This window comes from Mesoplodon densirostris, chromosome 8, assembly GCF_025265405.1.
Source record: "Mesoplodon densirostris isolate mMesDen1 chromosome 8, mMesDen1 primary haplotype, whole genome shotgun sequence".
Classification (NCBI taxonomy): Eukaryota; Metazoa; Chordata; class Mammalia; order Artiodactyla; family Ziphiidae; genus Mesoplodon; species Mesoplodon densirostris.
This window is the reverse complement of record NC_082668.1, coordinates 28864597-28885332: the sequence shown is the minus strand read 5'-3', so window position 1 is coordinate 28885332 and position 20736 is coordinate 28864597. Positions and strand designations below refer to the sequence as shown.

At 36.4% G+C, this 20736-nt stretch overlaps 1 protein-coding gene across 9 annotated transcripts in view; it reads left to right on the top strand.

The window, feature by feature from the left end:
* PIKFYVE (phosphoinositide kinase, FYVE-type zinc finger containing) overlaps nt 1-20736 on the top strand; it is a 78537-nt gene that overhangs the window by 54391 nt on the left and 3410 nt on the right. For 8 of the 9 annotated variants that reach the window (XM_060106192.1, XM_060106194.1, XM_060106199.1 and 5 more), the window contains 17 exons: nt 1244-1357; nt 1746-1854; nt 1959-2113; nt 3008-3098; nt 6561-6621; nt 7504-7641; nt 8459-8579; nt 9590-9685; nt 11231-11314; nt 12044-12141; nt 13787-13951; nt 15330-15389; nt 16072-16248; nt 17035-17138; nt 18048-18176; nt 19275-19536; nt 20181-20255. In XM_060106192.1, the coding sequence (XP_059962175.1) occupies nt 1244-1357; nt 1746-1854; nt 1959-2113; nt 3008-3098; nt 6561-6621; nt 7504-7641; nt 8459-8579; nt 9590-9685; nt 11231-11314; nt 12044-12141; nt 13787-13951; nt 15330-15389; nt 16072-16248; nt 17035-17138; nt 18048-18176; nt 19275-19536; nt 20181-20255 (2039 nt within the window). Of the gene's footprint in view, nt 1-1243; nt 1358-1745; nt 1855-1958; nt 2114-3007; nt 3099-6560; nt 6622-7503; nt 7642-8458; nt 8580-9589; nt 9686-11230; nt 11315-12043; nt 12142-13786; nt 13952-15329; nt 15390-16071; nt 16249-17034; nt 17161-18047; nt 18177-19274; nt 19537-20180; nt 20256-20736 lie in introns of those variants that run through there. The other variant, XM_060106200.1, reaches the window with a different exon arrangement.

Here is a 20736-nt window from a genome sequence, read left to right as displayed (position 1 = left end):
TACACTTGTTCTTAAATGATTTGAGAAAGCCTTCGGGCTCTGCCTTCAGAATATACCCAGAACATGTCTCACCACCTCCACCACTACCACTCTGGACTGAACCTCTGTTGTCTTTTACTAGATTATTGCACTATCCTCAGTCAGTTTCCTTTTGGCCTTACCCGCTGCAGCCTGTTCTCAACACAGCAGTCAGAGTGGTCCTGTTATATGAAAATCAACTCAGGCCACTCGTGTGCTCTGGAGCCTCCAGTGGGTGTCTGTTTCACTGAGTGAAGGCCAGAGTCCATTTACGAGTCTGTGAGCCCCTACATGCTCTGGCTTCTCACCCCCTACTGCTCCCCCCTTGCTCACCGTACTTCAGCCTCACTGGCCTCCTGGCTGGACCTCAGCTATGTCAGGTAGGCTCCTGCCTGGGAGCCCTGCACTTGCTCTTCCGTCTCTGAGCTGCCTGCTCCCAGATATCTGCCTACTTTTCCTTATTTACTGCAGGTCTTTGTTCAGATTTCACCTGCGCTGACTCCCTCTCACCCCTGGCACTCCTTGCTTCCCTTTCCTGCTTTATTTTGCCCTGTAGCACCTACTCTCTGGTGTAAGATATGTTTTAAATATTTGTTTTTGTTTATCGCCCAAGTCTTATTATTCCTGAATCCCGAGAGCAAGAATTTTGGCCCTTACTCCATGCTGTATCTCAGCACCTAAAACAGCATCTGACACATAATAGGCATAAGTAGGCACACAAATAGGAAATCCTTGTAATTGAACCCTATTTCCTTTTTTAAGCAAGAGCTATTAACCATGAACCTAGGGCCTAGGTGGGATATAGCATTTACTAGACATCGTGAACTTCAGGTGGAAAGGAAACTCACAAAGAATCCTTGGGAACTGAGAAGGTAGTGAATACCTGTGTCTAAGTTAATTGTAGGAAGGAGTCCCTCTCCTCATTCATGGAGGTTTATATCCCAGTCATTTGTTTTTAAAGCACATGAGGATGGCCTCGGGGGATAAAAGATGACATCACAATGCAGAGGAAAAATAAAACAGAATCTTTTTAAAACTGGGGAGGGTATTTGTAATGGCTGAAAGTTGCCTTCAGTATTTTTGATTGTTTTAAAAATGCCATTTCATAGAAACTTTATGATCTCTTGCACCTCATAGGACTTAGTTGACTGTCATGATACACCTCAACTCAAAATATTAAAATATTTTTCACTTTTCTACTATTACTTGTATTTTTTCCTCTCAGTTATTCTCCCATTCGGCTTCTTGAAGTGTGTGTTCCATTTCCCAAAATATTCATTAAACGTCAGGTCCCACTAAAAGTGTCCCTCCTTCAGGATCTGAAGGACTTCTTTCAAAAGTAAGTTTTATTTTCTTTGGTCATCTGTTTTTGTTTAGTACTGCCTGAAATCTAAACTATTTTAAATATCATGTTGTTCATTTAGCTTTCTTTGAAAACAGAGATAACCTATTTTTCTAATTGTATGTTATATATGCCTGATGTAAAAAAGGAAAAGTGTAGACAGTTCATAAAAGTATTAACAAAGAAGTCAAATGCTCTCAGGCATAACAACTATTAAAATTTTGATATACGTCCTTTTTTGTTCTGCAAAATTGTATGTGATTCTTAATTAGATAAGACCTAGTTAAAGTTTTGTGTGTACATCTTTTTTCTACTTGTGTGAGATTAGATAATTTGATTCTGACTTTTCTGAAGTGTTTAATATTGTTTATGTTTATATTGTTAGAGTTTCACAGGTATATCTTGCTGTGGATGAAAGACTCGCATCTTTGAAAACTGATACATTTAGCAAAACAAGAGAGGAGAAAATGGAAGATATCTTTGCACAAAAAGAGGTAATTCATTTTTCTGACAGAAACCCAAATGTTAGTTGTGAACTTGTTCGAGGTTCCTTTTGGGGTGTGTCTCAGATTGCTGGAGTGGTTTCTGTTCCTCGTAGATGGAAGAAAGCGAGTTCAAGAGCTGGACTGAGAAGATGCAAGCACGGCTCCTGTCTTCCTCTGTGGAGACCCCTCAGCAACTGCAGTCGGTCTTTGAGTCACTCATCGCCAAGAAACAAAGCCTCTGCGAAGTGCTGCAGGCTTGGAATAACAGGTGTGACTTTGCAGTCGGGTTTTTCTTTTATATTATTGCAAAATTTTCTCTGCTATCATGTTTTTGATGTAGATGTCCTTATTAATTTGGACGTTTCCTTTTACTCTCAGGTTGTAGGAGCTTTATTTTTATTGCCACTACCACCGTTCACCTCTTTCATCCTTTAAAGTGTAGGTTGTGAAGATAAAAAAACAAAGATGAGAATAGCCTTCATTGCTGTTTCAGATGCAGTGTGTGTGCTTAATGAATCTAATTTATCTGTATTAGTATGTCATGGAATGATTATTGGGTTTTAGGCCATGACTTTCAACTCTATTATTTTGTGTATCTTGTACCTTTATTTAAATATTTATTTGGGGAAATAATTCCCTTTAATGCTTACTGAAAAGTTCAGTTAGATTATTATAGCATTTATTGAGCACTTGGACCATGCTAGGCACTAAGTAAGGCAGTAGATGGACATGCACTCTTCTATTTGATTTTGAGTCCTACAGTGTATATATGCTGATTCCATTTTACAGAGGAAACTGTGGCTCCACGAGACTAAGGGATTTGCCCAAGTTCTATAGCTGTTAATTGTCAGAGCTCGGCTTTGAGCCCAGGTCTGTTGGTCTTTAACACCTGTGTTTTTTACGTTATGTTGTATTGTCTCATTATAACTTGCTGTTCTTTTATAACTATAGTCATATCAGTAACAAGTGAGTAATTGATTAGAAAGAAAACAAAAATTTAGTCTTAGTTATGTACAGCTTTAAAATCTATTGCATTCAAAATAGGAAAATCTAATTCTTGTGGTTTCAAAGCTATAAGGAGAATATGTGTAAACATTATTCAGGATATTAGAAGGAACATCATATTCTTCTTTTCTCTTTTCCTTTTTTTCATTAACTATAGGTTGCAGGACCTTTTCCAGCAAGAAAAGGGTAGAAAGCGGCCTTCAGTTCCTCCAAGTCCTGGAAGACTGAGGCAAGGGGAAGAAAGCAAGGTAATGAAATGTAGTTTTGTCTTTGAGCCTATATATATATTGGTATAGATATAATTAATTTCTCTTATGACACTTAGAAGTGGTAGTTTAGGGACTTCCCTGGTGGTGCAGTGGTTAAGAATCCACCTGCCAACGCAGGGGACATGGGTTCGATCCCTGGTCCGCGAAGATCCCACATGCCACGGAGCAACTAAGCCTGTGTGCCACAACTATTGAGCCTATGCTCTAGAGCCTGTGAGTCACAACTACTGAAGCCCACACACCTAGAGCCCGTGCTCCACAACAAGAGAAGCCACCGCAATGAGAAGCCCGTGCACCAGAATGAAGAGTAGCCCCCGTTCGTTGCAACTAGAAAAGCCCACATGCAGCAACGAAGACCCAATGCAGCCAAAAAAAAAATAAAGTGGTAGCTTAATATAGACTTTATTAATAATAGTAGGATTTTTTAGTTTTGAAGTTATGAGGTTTCTTGGTGATGTGACCTGGATTAATTTTTTTTATCTTAGCCTGAAATAAAATACATTATAATTCATTTATTGGAAACATTTATCAAAAGCTACTGTCTACTGGCATCACTGAGGATAGTATCACAGAGGCAGTAAGTGCTATAAAGGAGAAGGTGTGGATGTGCTGAGTGTATAATAGAGTCCTAATTTACTTTACTATGAGTTTTGGGTGTTCTTATCTCTGTGCTTAAGTGAGAAACTTTTCTTAAGGGGTCTGTACCAGGTTCTACATGTTGATTTAATTAACCTTTCCTAACTGTATTAGTTTTCTCTTGCTGCACGGCACATTACCCCAAACTTAGTGACCTAAAACATAAATATATTATCTCAGTGTGTCAGGACTCTGGCACAGTGTGTCTGGGTTCTCTGCTCACAGAACTGAGATGAAGGTTTTGGCCAGGGCTGTTACCTGAGGCTCAGGATCTTCTTCCAAGCTCATCTAGGTTGTTGGCAGAGTTCAATTCCTAGTGGTTATAGGACTGAGGTCCCCCATTTGTTGCTGGCAGTTGATTAGAGGCGATTCTCAACTCCTAGAGGCTGCCTGATTCCTTGCACGTGGCTCTGTTCATCTTCAAAGCTTGTAGCAGTGGATTGAATCCTTTTCATGTTTCAAATCTCTGAATTCTTCTGCTGTGTCTGACCTCTGGACACAGATATAAAGGACACATGTGATTAAGTCAGGCCTACCTGGTTAATCTCTGTAGTTTAAGGTTAACTGATTTGGAACCTTACATACATGGTAAGATCCCTTCACAACAGTATCTGGATTAATGTTTGGTTGAATAACTGTGTGTGTGTGTGTGTGTGTGTGTGTGTGTGTGTGCGCCAGGGGGTGGAGTTCTTGGGGGCCATCACAGAATTCTACTTACCATGCTAACCATGAACAGATGAATTAATGTCAGTATATTATAAGGGCTTAATATTCTGTTATCATGAGGGCTTTTGAGAGAATATCTTTTTGTACAAGTGTGTAGTACCTGTAGCAGAGTATTTTCATGGAATGATGGGCAAGTGCCTTGGATCTTTGTGTTATTTAGTAACACTGTGTATCTGAATTCCTCCTTTTTGTCTCATAAATAACTGTGTAGGAATCACTTTTCCTTAAAGTTTAGGTGAGAGTAAGAATAAGAATTACTGAAGATGATTTATTAGTATTTGCCAAGTAGTTTAGGACAATTAATGGCTATCACAAACTGCTAGTGGCCTTTCTGTTTGCCTACTGATGAAACAGTGAAGCTAGTGGTGTAAGACCTCTAATTATAATATTGAGACATAGAATTGAAAATACAAAATCAGTCAGTAGATGATTATCTTTTTGAAAGATCGAAAGTTGATTTGAAAATCTGTGGCACTGCCTTTGTATTCATTCATTTGATAAATAGTTCTTGAGTGCTTTTAGGCACTGTTCTGAGTGCAAGGAATTCATGTTTGTGAATGAAGACCATAGTTATTGTCCCTATGGAACGTTTGTCTAATGAAACTGACAATAAACAGATGAACCAATAAACATTTAAAAAACAAATGGAAACAAGGCTATGAAGAAAAAAATTAAAAGAAATGGAGAGTATTGCTAGGGGAGTAGGTGATGGTGAGTTATTTTACATAGGGTGCCCAGGGAGGTCTCTCTGGTATGGTGAACAAATCAAAGAACATTTTAAGTAGCAATCTAAGAAATGACTTTGTAATGAAATTGTACACAGGGCTGATAGTCATTTAAAATGTATCTTATCTATGGATATTGGGACTTGTGAAAGTCCAGTGGGTAATCAAAGATTACTAGGCTTAATGGATAATCATAAGTAGTTCCTAGATGCTTTAATGGGTCTGTGAGCTATTGTTTAGAACAGTATTCTCAAAGTATGGTTCAAGGATCCTGGGGGTCCAAGACCCTTTCAAGGGCTCCACAAGGTTTCTCTTTTTCTTTTTTAATTAATTAATTAATTTATTTATTTACAGCTGTGTTGGGTCTCCGTTGCTGTGCACGGGCTTTCTCTAGTTGTGGCGAGCAGGGGCTACTCTTTGCTGTGGTGCATGGGCTTCTCATTGCTGTGGCTTCTCATTGTGGAGCATGGGCTTTGGGCATGCGGGCTTCAGTAGTTGTGGCACACGGGCTCAGTAGTTGTGGCTCATGGGCTTAGTTGCTCCGCAGCATGTGGGATCTTCCCGGACCAGGGATCGAACCCATGTCCCCTGCATTGGCAGGACGATTCTTAACCACTGCGCCACCGGGGAAGCCTTCGCTTTTTCAACTGTATATCTGTGTGAGGCTAGATTTTCTTTATATACTTCAATCATAATAATATAGCTCAACAGGTTAAATGCAGAAGTCAGAGAGGAATTTAACTGTCTTCTGTTAAGCTAGGCATTAAAGTAATTGTAAAAGTATAAAACAATGCCACTCTTAACAATTTTTTTAAAAAATCTATTTTTTTTTTTTTTTTTTTTTTTTTTTTTTTTTGCTGTACGCGGGCCTCTCACTGCTGTGGCCTCTCCCGTTGCGGAGCACAGGCTCCGGACACACAGGCTCCGCGGCCATGGCTCGCGGGCCCAGCCGCTCCGTGGCATGTGGGATCCTCCGGGATCGGGGCACGAACCCGTGTCCCCTGCATCGGCAGGCGGACTCTCAACCACTGCGCCACCAGGGAGGCCCTAAAAAAATCTATTTTTAATTAAAGTATTTTTATGTTAATATATAATGGGTTTATTATTGTTATTTTTAAATGAATTGATAAATGCATGTTCTATAACTTTTTCAGTTTCAATTTTCTAATAAGGAAAAATTGGAAGATATAACCCACATAAACAAAAGCTATCTGAGTGTCTTAATGATTCTTAAGAGGTTGAAAGGGTCTTGAGGCCAAAATGGTTAAGATTCACTGGGTTAAAAAATTTTTTTTTTAATTTAAATTTTTAAATTTAATGTTTCCTTAAGAACAAAGTATTTTGTTCTCTACAGATAAGTGCAATGGATGCATCTCCACGGAATGCTTCTCCAGGACTTCAAAATGGGGAAAAAGGTTGGTCCTTGAGTCTGGTGATCACCTGTCATTGAATTTAAGACATTTCTTAGTCTATAAGTTGTTTTTAACTACTAAATATTGAGAATTTTTTTCTGATGCAATTGGACATAGACTTTTTTTTTCCTTCCTGTAAAACGTTTGTAGCATTCTAAGTTTAAGATTATCATAAAGTACATTGCATAAGATAAGTTAGGATATAGAAATACATGATAAATAGAGAAGATTGCTTTTAGGCAAAGAACAAAAAGACAAAAGGAAACTGAATTTCTGTCTTGATTGTTATAAAGTCAACTGCCAAGTTTCATGGAAAAAATCTTATAAAGTTTAATTTATATTTTTATATCACTAAAATCTTTTCCAGACTTAATTTTTCCTCAGTATTTTCATAGAATAACTTTTCTAGGTGCTATCCTAGAAAATTGGTAGGGAAATTTACTTAGACTATCTTTGTAGAACAAGAGCTCAACTCAGAATTCTTGGCATTTTTCTATCATAAGTAACTGAATTTCCCCCCTGAGAATAAGCACGTGATTTTTCCCCCCAGTAGTGTCATAATTGCATTCTCTATTAAATTGATGAACTAATATTTAGGTAGGCATTATTGTCTAGTGCAAAGAATATGGCATAGGAGCCGGAATTGGTTGGTTACCAGTCACAGTGCTGTCACTAAGATCTGATTGGGGTCAAGTCATATAACCTGTCTGGATTTTTGTATCCATTTCTAAAATACGCACTGAAATAGCCTACGTAACTTTTAAGAAGCTAAAATTCTTTGGTTTATGAAGCAGAAATAGGAGTTGGCATTTTAAAAACATTGCTGTTAGATAGAAATGGACAGAATGTTTTAAAGTGACTCATTTGCACTCTGTTTTTCTTTAGAGGACCGCTTCTTAGCTACCCTGTCCAGTCAGAGCTCCACCAGTTCCCCCCACCTCCAGCTGCCCACTCCTCCCGAAGGCGTGCCGGAGCAGGCCGTGGGAGGGCCCCCAGAACTTGATACCACCAGCAGTTCCGAAGGTACAGGTCAAGTCACTTTTACTGCACTTCATCTAATAGAGACAAACACTCTGAGTGCTGTGATACAATGCTTTCTTAGCCCTTAGGATTTAAAGTTTTTACTATTGAAAGGGCTCTTTCAGATGTAGCTTTTTACTATATCCCTTCTTCAGTTGCACTGCTTGACATGTAAATATCTCAGTAACAAAGTGTTATTCAGCTTCATCTACTTTCTGGGGGTATTACTTTCTTAAGTCTCATTAAAGCACATGATTTTTGCCTTGTAAGAAAGAAAGAGAAATTGCAGCCATTTGTCTAACAAAAAATATTTGTTTCACTAATAACAAATTTATACCTTTTTTCTTTCTTGCCTTGCTTTCTGTTTAAGCACCAACTACTTAATTGTAGCGTAAACTTTAGAAATATCTTTTAAATTGCAATTAAACTCAGATGTAATAGCCACAGTGTGCATAACTGAGTTGAAGTGGCAACAGGAACAGCTGTGACTGAGTTCATGCATGCTCGGCCAGTAATTACATCATGGCTGCCGCCTGGCCCTGTGATGGTAAGAGGCCATCGGTTGCAGGATGATCTCAACTTCAAACATGTTGAAATGTAAAAAAAAAAACAAGCCACTTGGGGTCAGTGCTACGTATGCTTCACTATTGCTTCCTGTTTGATAGTCATTATTCCTAGATCAAAAATTTTACACCATAATTGGTCATTACAGTGTGCACATGTCTGTGTTCCAAAAAGGAAATGAAATATAGTTAACGCTTTATACTTTCTTTTACTCTTTCTGAATATTAACATAAAAGTAGAATATTTTTCATTCTAGATGTATTTGATGGACATTTGCTGGGATCCGCAGACAGCCAGGTGAAGGAAAAATCAACCATGAAAGCCATCTTTGCAAATTTGCTTCCAGGGAACAGCTATAACCCTATTCCGTTTCCTTTGTAAGTATTATAAAAGCCAGTGGCTGTTGGGTGATTTTATTTTTACTTCATTTAAAAAATCTCTCTATAGATATACTCTCTACATATTTAAATATGTTTATTTAACTGTATATATTTCTCAATCCAGAATTATACTTCATCATAGTAAAAGAGATGTCTTTTGTTATAATTTGTAGAACATGTAATCATTATATAGTAAATGAGTGGATTAAAAAAGCATTAACTGGGCTTCCCTGGTGGCACAGTGGTTGAGAGTCCGCCTGCCGATGCAGGGGACACGGGTTCGTGCCCCGGTCTGGGAAGATCCCACATGCCGCGGAGTGGCTGGTCCCGTGAGCCATGGCCGCTGAGCCTGCGCATTCGGAGCCTGTGCTCCGCAACGGGAGGGGCCACAGCAGTGAGAGGCCCGCAACCCCCCCCCCCAAAAAAAAGCATTAACTAATATTACTTAATGCTTAAGAGTACTGATTCTGAAAAGAATTGCTTATATATATATATATATATATATATATGTTATTAAGATATACTGCTACATCTATTGATCTCATAATCATAAAAACATATTGCTGATTGTATATGAGGATATTACTGACCCAGTAATTTACTGGGACGTGATGCTTTTTTAATAGTGATGATGAATTGCAATGGCTATACAAGTTTTTGTGTGATCTTGTTTGTACTGGACTCACTCAGAGTGGGGAAAAACATAGGCTGGCTTTCTACACTGCCAGTGTGGAAAGCTTTGTTTGGAGTGATGATTCCAGAACGCTCTGATTTGAAAAACAATTCTGATAATTTTCAGTTGTCTTCAAAAACTTTCTGTTGATGTATTTTCCTTGGCTGTTTGTTCAAGTTCTGCATACATTTTGGCTTAATTATATTCTTGTAATTGTGCATTATTTAGTTAACTTAAAATTGTCCTGAGATTTACTTGTAATAGTGCTAATCGTTTGTATATGTGATTTTCTGCTAATTTTGTTCTGATTTATATATTTAAAAATTTTGAACAGTGACCCAGATAAACACTACTTAATGTATGAACATGAACGAGTGCCCATTGCAGTCTGTGAGAAGGAGCCCAGCTCCATCATTGCTTTTGCTCTCAGGTATTATTCATGGGGCTTTTTCACCTATGGTTGTATCTTTATATTTTATGTATATTTATTAATCGCTGTATTTTGAGTTCTTTTACATAGAGTAGAGCAAAATATAAGTAAATGTAAAATATTAAATATAAGTAAAAGAATATATTCTTTGGGTGTGACAGCTTATTCTTTTTGTATCTGATAATGTACTCTTTACCCAAATAATAACAGGATGATTCTTAAGCTCCTAATAATTAAATTAACTAGGCAAGTTATTTACTAATCCTTAATATCCTTTAACCATTCTCTGTATTATAATATGTATCCATTGTATCCTTTCCTTTGCTTTATTTATTGACATAATACTTGGAACATATCTGCCTTATATCATCTGAATGTCTTTTTTGTATTCTTCATTGATTTCCTTCCTGTTTCCCACACATAGCAGGTAAAGTTTCCTTACTTAGAGTAATGCTGTTCCTATGCCTTAACCCATTTACATGCCCACAGTTATCATGTGTCTTAAAGAAGGACCCCTCTTTAAAAATACTTATATATCATGTCTAAAAGAATAAAGCTTTTTAACCTTAATGGTACCTTGGCAGTGGTAGAACCTAGTTTAAGTAGAATCTAAGATGTTTAATAAAAATCTTTTTTTTTCCTCTTGGAAGACATTGAAATTAAAATTTTATTTTTAATATTGGTTACAAGTTGTCCATTTATCAACAAATATTTGAATGTCTGCAGTGTGTGGTATACTAGGTACTGGGTATATGGGGTAAATAAGATAGATTTATAGGCTTCATCATTTATGTAGTTTAGAGTTACTATTTGGATAATGAGGAAATTTTTTCCTTTAGAATATTCCATATGATAAATTTTTTATCTTTACCTTTTGACGTTTATGAAGATAGTATTTGCTTCTCCTTTTATTGGTTAGACATACTACATTAACAGATAAGAAAGGCAAGAAAGTCAACCAAGAAAAACATATATTTTGTACTATGAGGAAGCAAGTTTTCTAGTTGAGGTCACCTTTTTCTAATGTCTTGGAAAAATACTACATGCTAATAAGATGCTTCCCTTGTTCCCTAACATCTGATTATCTAAATCAGGGCTTTCAGACTGCTAGTCCAAGAGTTGGATGTTTTTGGCCAATGCAAACTAAAAAAATATGCTTTTTCTTAAAGTTTAGTACCTTTAAGTTGAAAAGTACTCTAAGTTCCTTTCCTATTATACTAAACAGCGAAGTTTCATGCTTTTCAGTTTGCTGTTCAACCCCTGAAGGCATTTGATCTAAATGTTAGTGTGGAGGCCTTGACAATCATAGTTTAGGATATTAAGCCTGGTTGGTGTGTTGGGTCATATTTTGTATTATTTTTTGTGAAGACATTGACCTTCTTCATGAAGCTTGTACTTGATAACTTGTTAGTTAACTCGTGTTTGTTTAATTATGGATGCTTACAATGATTGTGTTTCTACAATGCAAAGCTTATTCTAAAGCATATGATTTACTTTAAAAGAAGACCATAATGTGTAACATTTTCAACCTATTTCTACCCTAAGTTGTAAAGAATACCGGAATGCCTTAGAGGAATTGTCCAAAGTGACTCTGCGGAACAGTGCTGAAGAAGGGCTTTCAACAAACAGGTGATCTGCAATTGAGTAAAATCTATTTTCATTGAGCTACGTCATCATTTTCTAGGTGCTCCTACTCCAATTTTATTTTAGCTTATTGTCAATATAAAAGTTTCTAGAATATAGTCAGTGGCACTCATCCTTTAGCCAACAGTTGATAGAACAAAATTCAGGTATAGCAAAAGACCTTAAGTCTCTTAGGATACAATTTTCTGATAATTTGTCGTAGAAGTTCATTGTGTATTGCAGATTTAAACTTTTAACATTTTAAGTTCTCTTTATCATTTTCATTTAAAAAATAGTAACTCTGAAATTAGTATTTATGAATTTTCCATAATAATTAAAGATCTTAACAGTTAAAAAATAAAACAGCCTCCCACCAAACCAGTTCTTTAAGTGTGTTCAGTATTTTAGACATTTGAGACAGAACTTGTCATAATTGTTGGACTTATGGATGCTAATATAGCTCTGATAGACTTGTGAAAACTATTATAAGGGCCTATACTTTCATATATTTTTCCATACGCTTTTATAGCTTTATCATTTTGCTTTTTCTTAAGCCCAGTAGACATTTCAAGCCTTTTTCTTCCATGCTAACCCTGTGTTTATATAAATTATGAATCAGATTTCTGATATTGTGGGTGGGGTTAGGTGGGGGGTAGATTAATTCAGGAATTAGAGTACTTGCTATTTTGTGTCCGAATCATATAAAACCAACTTTTCTTTTGTTTTTCATTTTAGTACTTTAGACAGCAGACCAAAGAGTAGCAGCCCTATTAGATTACCTGAGATCAGTGGAGGACAGACAAACCGTACAGCAGAAGTAGAACCACAACCAAGTAAGATTACAAATGGAGAAGTAATTCCTAGTTTTGTTTGTAATTGTGGTTTGAAGAAGAAAACTCATTAAATAAGAAATGCCATCTGGCAAGGATATATTACTTCTGGTCTTTGAAACACAGTATGGATATAAAATTTTTTGTATATCTTCTTTTGTACATATTTCACTTTTCTTTGATTCTTACCTTAAGTTTTATTGAATTTGAAACTCCTAGAAACTCATAGGTCTATGCAAAAAGAAGCAGAATCTGCCTTCCTGGCTAGAGCTTTCAGTTTAAAGCATACAACTGAAGAAATATAACAGCAGTTTTTGCATGTTTGTTTGTTTTTGTAGCATTGTGGGCATTGTGAAAAGAACTTTTCATGTATTGTCTCCTTTAATTCCCATAATAACCCCATAAGAGTTATTTGACATATCTCCATTTTTCAGAAAGTAAGTTAAGACTTAGATAATGCAATTTGCTGAAGGTTACACAAGTAATGGGGAGCTGGGATTTGAACTTGGATCTCTTTGACTTAGTCAGGAATATTCACTACAAGTAGCAGAAAACTCAAGTGACTATTGGGTCTTGAATGACAGTTTATTTTTCTAAGATAGCAACTGCAGGTAGACAGTTGCTAGCATTGGTTCAGCTACTCAGCATTGTCATGACAACATAAGGGTAGTTTCTCTTTGATTCTCTTAAGTTTTACTTATGGTCAAAAATGTCCCATTTAATCTCTGCATTTGAGGCAGAAGGAAGGGAGGTACAAGGTGCAACTGTTCTCTTTTATTGGGAAATTCCCTTCCCCCTTCAATCTCATTGGTTAGAAGTGAGTCTCATGGCCACCCTTTCCTGCAAAGGAGACTGAGAAAGTGGTAAGCAGCATTGTCCTGGTTTGCTTACATAAATCATGATTCATTTCCTGGGACTCTACACATTGCTGCCTCAAACAAAACTGGAGTTCTGTTAGCAAGGAACAAAGTGGGATTGGATATTAAGGAGGCCATAATGGTGTCTGCTGCCCTAAGTAAGCACTTCATGATCGACATTTGATGTGGGTTTTGTTAATGGTAAATGTACAAGATTAGGATCATATGTATTAGTGATATGATGAAGCTCAAAACTAAGAATAAAAGTATAGAGCAAGCTTTAGTGATATTTTTGGTCATCCTGTACTACTTATTTTTGAAAAATGCTAAAACTAAAATTGTATGTTTTGCTCTGTTGAAATGTAGGAAGACACATGATATAAAAACCTTTAACTTTGACGCATTGTAGCTCGGAATACTGTTTTGTATTAGTTGAATTAACTATACTGTGATACTGTAAGAACCCAGCCCTAACTTAATCTTGTTGCTTAAGATATTCTGACAGCCTTGGAAAGATATTTTTAAAAGGCCTTCTATATAATTTCTCACATTTTGGTATATAGCTATCTGAACATTGCTCTTCTTTTATGTTTCTGACAATAAGAGTGCTTGACTGCCCCCTAAAGATCCCATAAAACATGTGGAATAATAATCTGTGCAAATAAAACTATCAGTGTTACTCATATTTATTACTCTCATATAATGGTTACTGCTAACAAAAGAATGAGTTGAAAATTTTTATTTTTCTACCTGCAGTGACCTGTACTTAATATGTTACCTCTTATTTTTAGCCAAAAAGGCTTCTGGAATGTTGTCCTTCTTCCGAGGGACAGCAGGGAAAAGCCCTGATCTCTCTTCCCAGAAGAGAGAGACCTTACGTGGAGCAGATAGTGCTTACTACCAGGTTGGGCAGACGGGCAAGGAGGGAACGGAGAATCAAGGCATTGAGCCTCAAGGTGTGTTAAAGGAGACCAAATGTGCTTATTCTAGGTTTCAATTTACTTATTTTAGTTGGTTATGTTCCTTATAGCTTGAAGTAGATGCTTCTATTGCTGAGACCAGGGCATTCCCTCTCTTCTCACACCTTGGTGGGGGTAGAGTGGGAAAAGCATGGTGCTTGGAGGATCTAACTGGTTTCAGATGTCATTGCTATCACTTACTGTGTGGTGGAATCAGAAATCCTTACTTTCTGTACTCGTAAACTGGAAAAGCAGTGTCTTCCAAGGTTTACTGGGTTTACTGAGGACTAAGTGACATTTTACATGTAAAACGTCTGTCTCACTATGTAGCTCACAGTATATATTCAAATGTTTTCATCCCACTACCCCCTCAGACGTTTCCTTTCTTTTCCAGTCTCTGTAAAGTGGAAGCTGTTGATACCCACCTTCATTTGGATATTTAAAAAATATATCTACCTGATTGTGTTTGAATACAGGGTTATTAGACCAGGAGTTGGCAAACTATGCTGACCTGTCTTTGTTAATAAAGTTGTGTTGGAACACAGGCACACCCTTTCATTTACTTACTGTCTGGCTGTTTTTGCATTATATTGGCAAGTTGAGTAGTTGCGGCTGAGTAAAATACTTACCACCTGGCCCTTTACAGGAATAGTTTGGCAACCCCTGGGTTAGATCATGAATTATTAGTTTAAAAAATAGGAACTGCATGGTAAGTTTTCATCAGTAATTAAGATATGCGTTAAGTATTCTATAGGCTGCTATTGGGCTGTGATCCTTGGAAGGCATTGGTGCTTTGAAAAAAATAATTTTGAAATGTGAAACTTAGTGGGTGACTTGTTCTTCTAGATATTAAAATGTATCACAACTCTGCAATAATTAGAGTGGATCTGGCAGTAGGTTTGCCAGACAAATCAGTCAAATAAAAAAAATAGCTCTGCAGTAGAGACTAGTATATTTTCTATATTGTACATATATCTTAGTATATGATAAAGAAAGCATCTCAGACTATTGGGGAAGCATTATTCCATACACAGGGAAAACTGGTCATAAACTCTGGTAAAGAAGCCACAGAAAGTTGTGATGTTAGAGCTGAGTTATTTTATTGCTATCATAGAGATTGCTTAACTATAAGAAAAATTATTCTTCAATCTGAATTCTCTGATTTTTAATCTAAAAACTGATCTTTCAAAAGGTACATAGATTTTTATTGTAATTTATACAGTTAATTATATACATGATGCTTGCTTGAGAGTGACTTGACTAGGATATCATGAATTGACTTGTTTTTAGTATTATATCAGGGGGAAAAGAACAGACAAAATGACCTGATAACTATCTAAAACTTTGGCTTTACTAATGATATTAAATCTTTTAGATGAAGTAGATGGAGGAGATACACAGAAGAAACAACTCACAAATCCTCATGTGGAGCTCCGTAAGTATGAGATAAATACCTTTGGTTTGGGGACCAGGACTATAATTGAGCAAACTCCATTATTTGAAGCTTCCAGCTTCTCACTAGATAAATATTCTACTTCTTGAAATGAATATTAAGTCTGTGTACTGATGAACATTTGTTTAGTCTAAATTTAGTTTATAAAATATACATTATTTAATTTAGAAGGAAATTTATAAATTTAATTAAAATTATAATTTAGTTTATAAATTATAATTTAATGCAATGTCTGATGTTTAAATAATTACTTCTTGTGTAATCTGGAGCCACAGAGCCTTAATAAGGCATCGAGAATTGTGTGTGTACATGTGAGTGCCAAAAATTTATTATTCAGCATTATAACACTATAGAAACATTTAAGATGTAAAAGTACAATGATGAAAATACAGTAACCAGCATAAAATTAGAAATGGGTCTTATTTTCTGTTTGAGTTTTCTAGAAATATGAAGGGCGGTCATAAGATGCTCTTTAATCCTTCCTGAAGATAACTTTAACTGAATTGTGATAAACAGGGATGTAGTAGACTTAATGTGAAAAATGCTATCGTGGAGAAACGTAAATGATTGCATTTGGTGGGGGTGGGGAGTGAGCAAGAAGGAAAAGGAAAAGGTATTTCTGATCCAGAGGAGCTTTTTTTTAAAAAAACACTTCTGTTTATAGAATTTTCCGATGCCAACGCCAAGTTTTACTGTCGGCTCTACTATGCGGGAGAGTTTCATAAGATGCGAGAAGTGATTCTGGGCAGCAGCGAAGAAGATTTCATTCGTTCCCTTTCTCACTCTTCTCCGTGGCAGGCCCGAGGAGGCAAATCAGGAGCTGCCTTTTACGCGACTGAAGGTAAGTCTTTTTAATCATTTTCTAATTGAGCGGTATCCATCTTTTTCCGTCGGATAACTTATGAATCCCTTGAACTGAGGTAATACGATACTGTCTTTCTGCAAACATGTTTTTCTTTTTATGCTTGAGAGGATGAAAGAAGCATATTTAAAAGAATATATGGTGTATGGTGTGTAATGAGAGACAAATATTGATCAAATCCTTACTAAATTCTTTCTAGTCCTGAGGTTTCCAAATATAAATAATAACAGAGAACTTCTAGAAGACTCAAAAGGTACCTCAGAGCTCATGAGAGAAAGATAAAAATAGAAACATTTGACCTGAAAACCAGAAGGCCAAGTTCTTAACCTACAAAGTTTTACAGAAGATCATGACCATTTTTATTTCACATTCCATTTTTCATACTCACTGAAAGCAAAATTATTTGAGAAAATGCATCAGGAAAGATGTGCTAGATAAGAACTTTCATAACTGTTACTTATTGGATTCAACGAAGGAATTTATAACATTTTACTTGGTAGTTTAAAAAAAATAGATCATTTAGCTATGACTTCAGGTGTGGTACTGTCGAAAGTAGAGGTTTCTTGACTATATAAATCCTCAGAAGCCCTTCCAAACCTTCAATTACTTGAGAACTGTGTTCTGATCAAAATCTTCTCAGTGGTGTCAGAAAATATCCGTTAAAAATGTGAAGCAAACAAATCATTTGGGATTTTTAGAATGATTTATTTTGGAATACCTCAGTAAATACTGCAATTGAATAAACATGAAATGTTTGCCTTTTAGATGATAGATTCATTTTGAAGCAAATGCCTCGTCTGGAAGTCCAGTCTTTCCTTGACTTTGCACCACACTACTTCAATTATATTACAAATGCCGTTCAACAAAAGGTAGAAACCCAAACCTTGATCTGTAAGTTTACTGGGCTTTTTCACATCCTGAGAGTCCTAATGGCAGTTTTCTCCATGGTAATATGTGAACAGAACATGACTAGATCTCTGCTATGCTATTGAGGTGTGGTAGAATGCAGGGATTTCAAACTCTTTTTCCTACATATATATATAGACAGAGATTACCCACTTGTCATGAAGCAGTGACCCTCCCGTGAGTATGAAAGAGTCACATAGATTTTTTTTTCCATTTATGGGTTTATTGCCTATTATTGGAGAAATTATGTCATAATAAAATTTATGAGTTTGAGAAATTGAAAACGATTACCCTTTGGGAGAATGTTAAAGATCTAATAATTTTGTTGGCATTGCTGCTTTACTTACTGCATAGATTCAAAAGTTTGAGTTGTTTTAAGGTCCTCTGACTGATCATATTAATAGAAAATCATGTTTGGGTGATACATGAATAATCCAGATATTGGTATTAAATTATAAATAATCCTTTTGAAAAATTGAAGTATAGTTGATTTACAATATCAGTTTCAAGTGTACAGCATAGTGATTTGGTATTTTTGCAGATTATACTTCATTGTAAGTTGTTACAAGATAATGGCTATAATTCCCTGTGTATATAATATATCCTTATTGCTTATCTGTTTGATACAGAGTAGTTTATTAATCTCATTCAAAAAATTTGTCCCTCCCCCATTCCCTTTCCCTTTTGGTAACCACAAGCTTGTTTTCTATATCTAAGTCTGTTTCTGTTTTGCATGTACATTCATTTGTATTACTTTTAGATTCCACATATAAGTGATATCATACAGTATTTATCTTTCACTGACTTATTTCACTAAGCATAATATTCATAAGTAGTCCTTTTTGATAAGAGTTTACTTTTTTCTTGATTAGAGGCCCACTGCATTGGCCAAGATTCTTGGAGTTTATAGAATTGGTTATAAGAATTCCCAGAACAACACTGAGAAGAAGCTAGATCTCCTTGTCATGGAAAATCTTTTCTATGGGAGAAAGATGGCACAGGTAAGGATACTGGACTATGCAGAGCATTTAGCTAGCATTTACCCTTTGTATTTCTGGTTCCTGAACATAATGAATCAGAGAGTAACATGATATTTGATAGTAAATATTAAACTTTAGTTACTAGGCAAAATTTAACTTTTGAGTTATTGAACCCTGTAGGAAGGAATAAAGAGGAATATTGTGGACTGATCCTAAAATTTAACATATCCAACATCCTAGAAACACAGAATTATAGAAAAAGAAGGCAGATGCAACATAACAGTTTTAAACATGAAGAAACTGAGGCTCAGAGACATTGAGTACTTTATCAAAGTCACACAGCTATGCCTAGAACTCAGGTTGGTCTAGATTCTAGAATAGTACTCGTCAATGTGCTGGTCCTTGAACCGTTTCCAGTCCGTGGTGAGATAAGAACTTGTACTAATCAATAGAATGTAATTTAATGCACTGCTTTCTTCATCGAGAATGTCTTGCTATGGCAGAAGCATCTGCTGTACTAAATTGTGGGTTTAATGATGTAATTGATTTACATTCTGGCACTAGCCTCTCTGTCATCATGAGCCAGGAAAGCCTGTCTAGCAGTGGTCTGTCGAATAACACTTCAGGTCACACTGGTCTAGTACCCAAGTCCCTGACCTTTGAGTGCGTTGCTTTTCCTAATGCCCAGAAATTCCTAGAGATATGCTGTTGCTTCTACATTGTCCTAAGTAATTGCAGTTTTGGTATCAATACTTAAAGTTTCCTCTGAATGTTTGCATCTGTTTTTTAAACTGCTTTATGATTCAACAATATATTTTTGGAGTTACTTGTTAATGTTTCTTAGAGTTGATTAAATGGGTCAGTATATTTCTGAAATATTTCAATAAATGAGTACCTAGCTATTAATTTCATATGATACAATTACATCACCATGTGTTTTATGTATTATACAATTACAGTGTATGCATTTAGTGACTTATATAAGTTAATTAGGTTTTAAAATTAAATTTTAAAGTGTTTATAACAGTAGTGGCTACAAGGAAGCTTTCTGCCTTTTTAATTTAATTAACCAGTTGTAACAACTCACACATAAATGACAGAGAGTTTTCTTTCTGCTAGGTTTTTGATTTGAAGGGTTCACTTAGGAATCGAAATGTAAAAACCGATACCGGGAAAGAGAGTTGTGATGTAGTCCTGCTGGATGAAAATCTCTTAAAGATGGTTCGAGACAACCCTCTGTATATCCGTTCTCATTCCAAAGCTGTGCTGAGAGCCTCAATCCGTAGCGACTCTCACTTCCTTTCTAGCCACCTCATTATAGATTATTCTTTGCTGGTTGGGCGAGATGATACCAGCAATGAGCTGGTAGTTGGAATTATAGGTAAGTTGACGAGCATGCCTTATGTATAGTTCATGATTGAAGCCAGAGTAAAATTTGAAGACTATCTGGTCTAGTAATAGCTTATTGAATAATTTCACAAACTTTCATTTGAAATTTTAAAAATAATAGTTTTTCTGTTCTGGTACCTTTTATTCAGGTTCCTCATTTCCATTTTCATTATTTTTACCAAAAATATCTGTATTCAAAAGTCACTTGAGGTCTTCCCTGCTGGCGCAGTGGTTGAGAGTCCACCTGCCGATGCAGGGGACACGGGTTTGTGCCCCAGTCCGGGAAGGTCCCACATGCCGTGGAGCGGCTGGGCCCGTGAGCCATGGCCGCTGAACCTGCGCATCTGGAGCCTGGGCTCCGCGACGGGAGAGGCCACAACAGTGAGAGGCCCGCGTATTGCAAAAAAAAAAAAAAAAAAATAGTCACTTGAAGATGAAGCCCTATGAGGTTGTTATGAGGATTAAATGAATTAATATGGTAAAAACCCTTAGGACAGTCCCTGGCATATTGTCCGCACCTGCAGTATTGCCAGCACTCAGTAACTATTGTAGAAGTAATAGTAATGGTAATTATGGTTGTCATCTGCTTATATTTATTAAGAGAACCTTTACTGCTAATCTCGCCCCCTGCAACAGATTATATCCGAACATTTACATGGGACAAAAAGCTTGAGATGGTTGTGAAATCAACAGGAATTTTAGGAGGACAAGGTGAGCAGAATTTTTGTTCTGTTTACTCTTTAAACTGTTCTCATTATCTTCCTCATCAGTTAACATATACTAAATGGATACTTAAAAAAAAAATCTAAAACATAAGTGGTTATCTTTGATTTTATCATCATTTCCAAGGTGATCAAATAATAATGGGAATTGTTTAGGTGGCGAAATATGGGGTTTTAAATTTGTGTTAAGTTGCCAGAGGTTCTCAAAATGATAAGTTAAAAAGTTAAAAAGTTCTGAACAGGAGGTTGTCCTGAATTAACACTTGAAATCCTCTAAGTTCTCTGAGAGCTGCCAGTGCCATTTGTGCTTTTAAACATCTCTCATCTCTAAGCAAGAGCGTCTTTTAAAAAAAAAAAAAAAAACTCCTGCCAAGAACGACCTGTCCCATGTCATGTGGCACAGTGAACACCCTCCCTCCTTTCTGAGCCCACTGTGGTGTGTTTGTTTACAGACCATGGCATTTTATGTC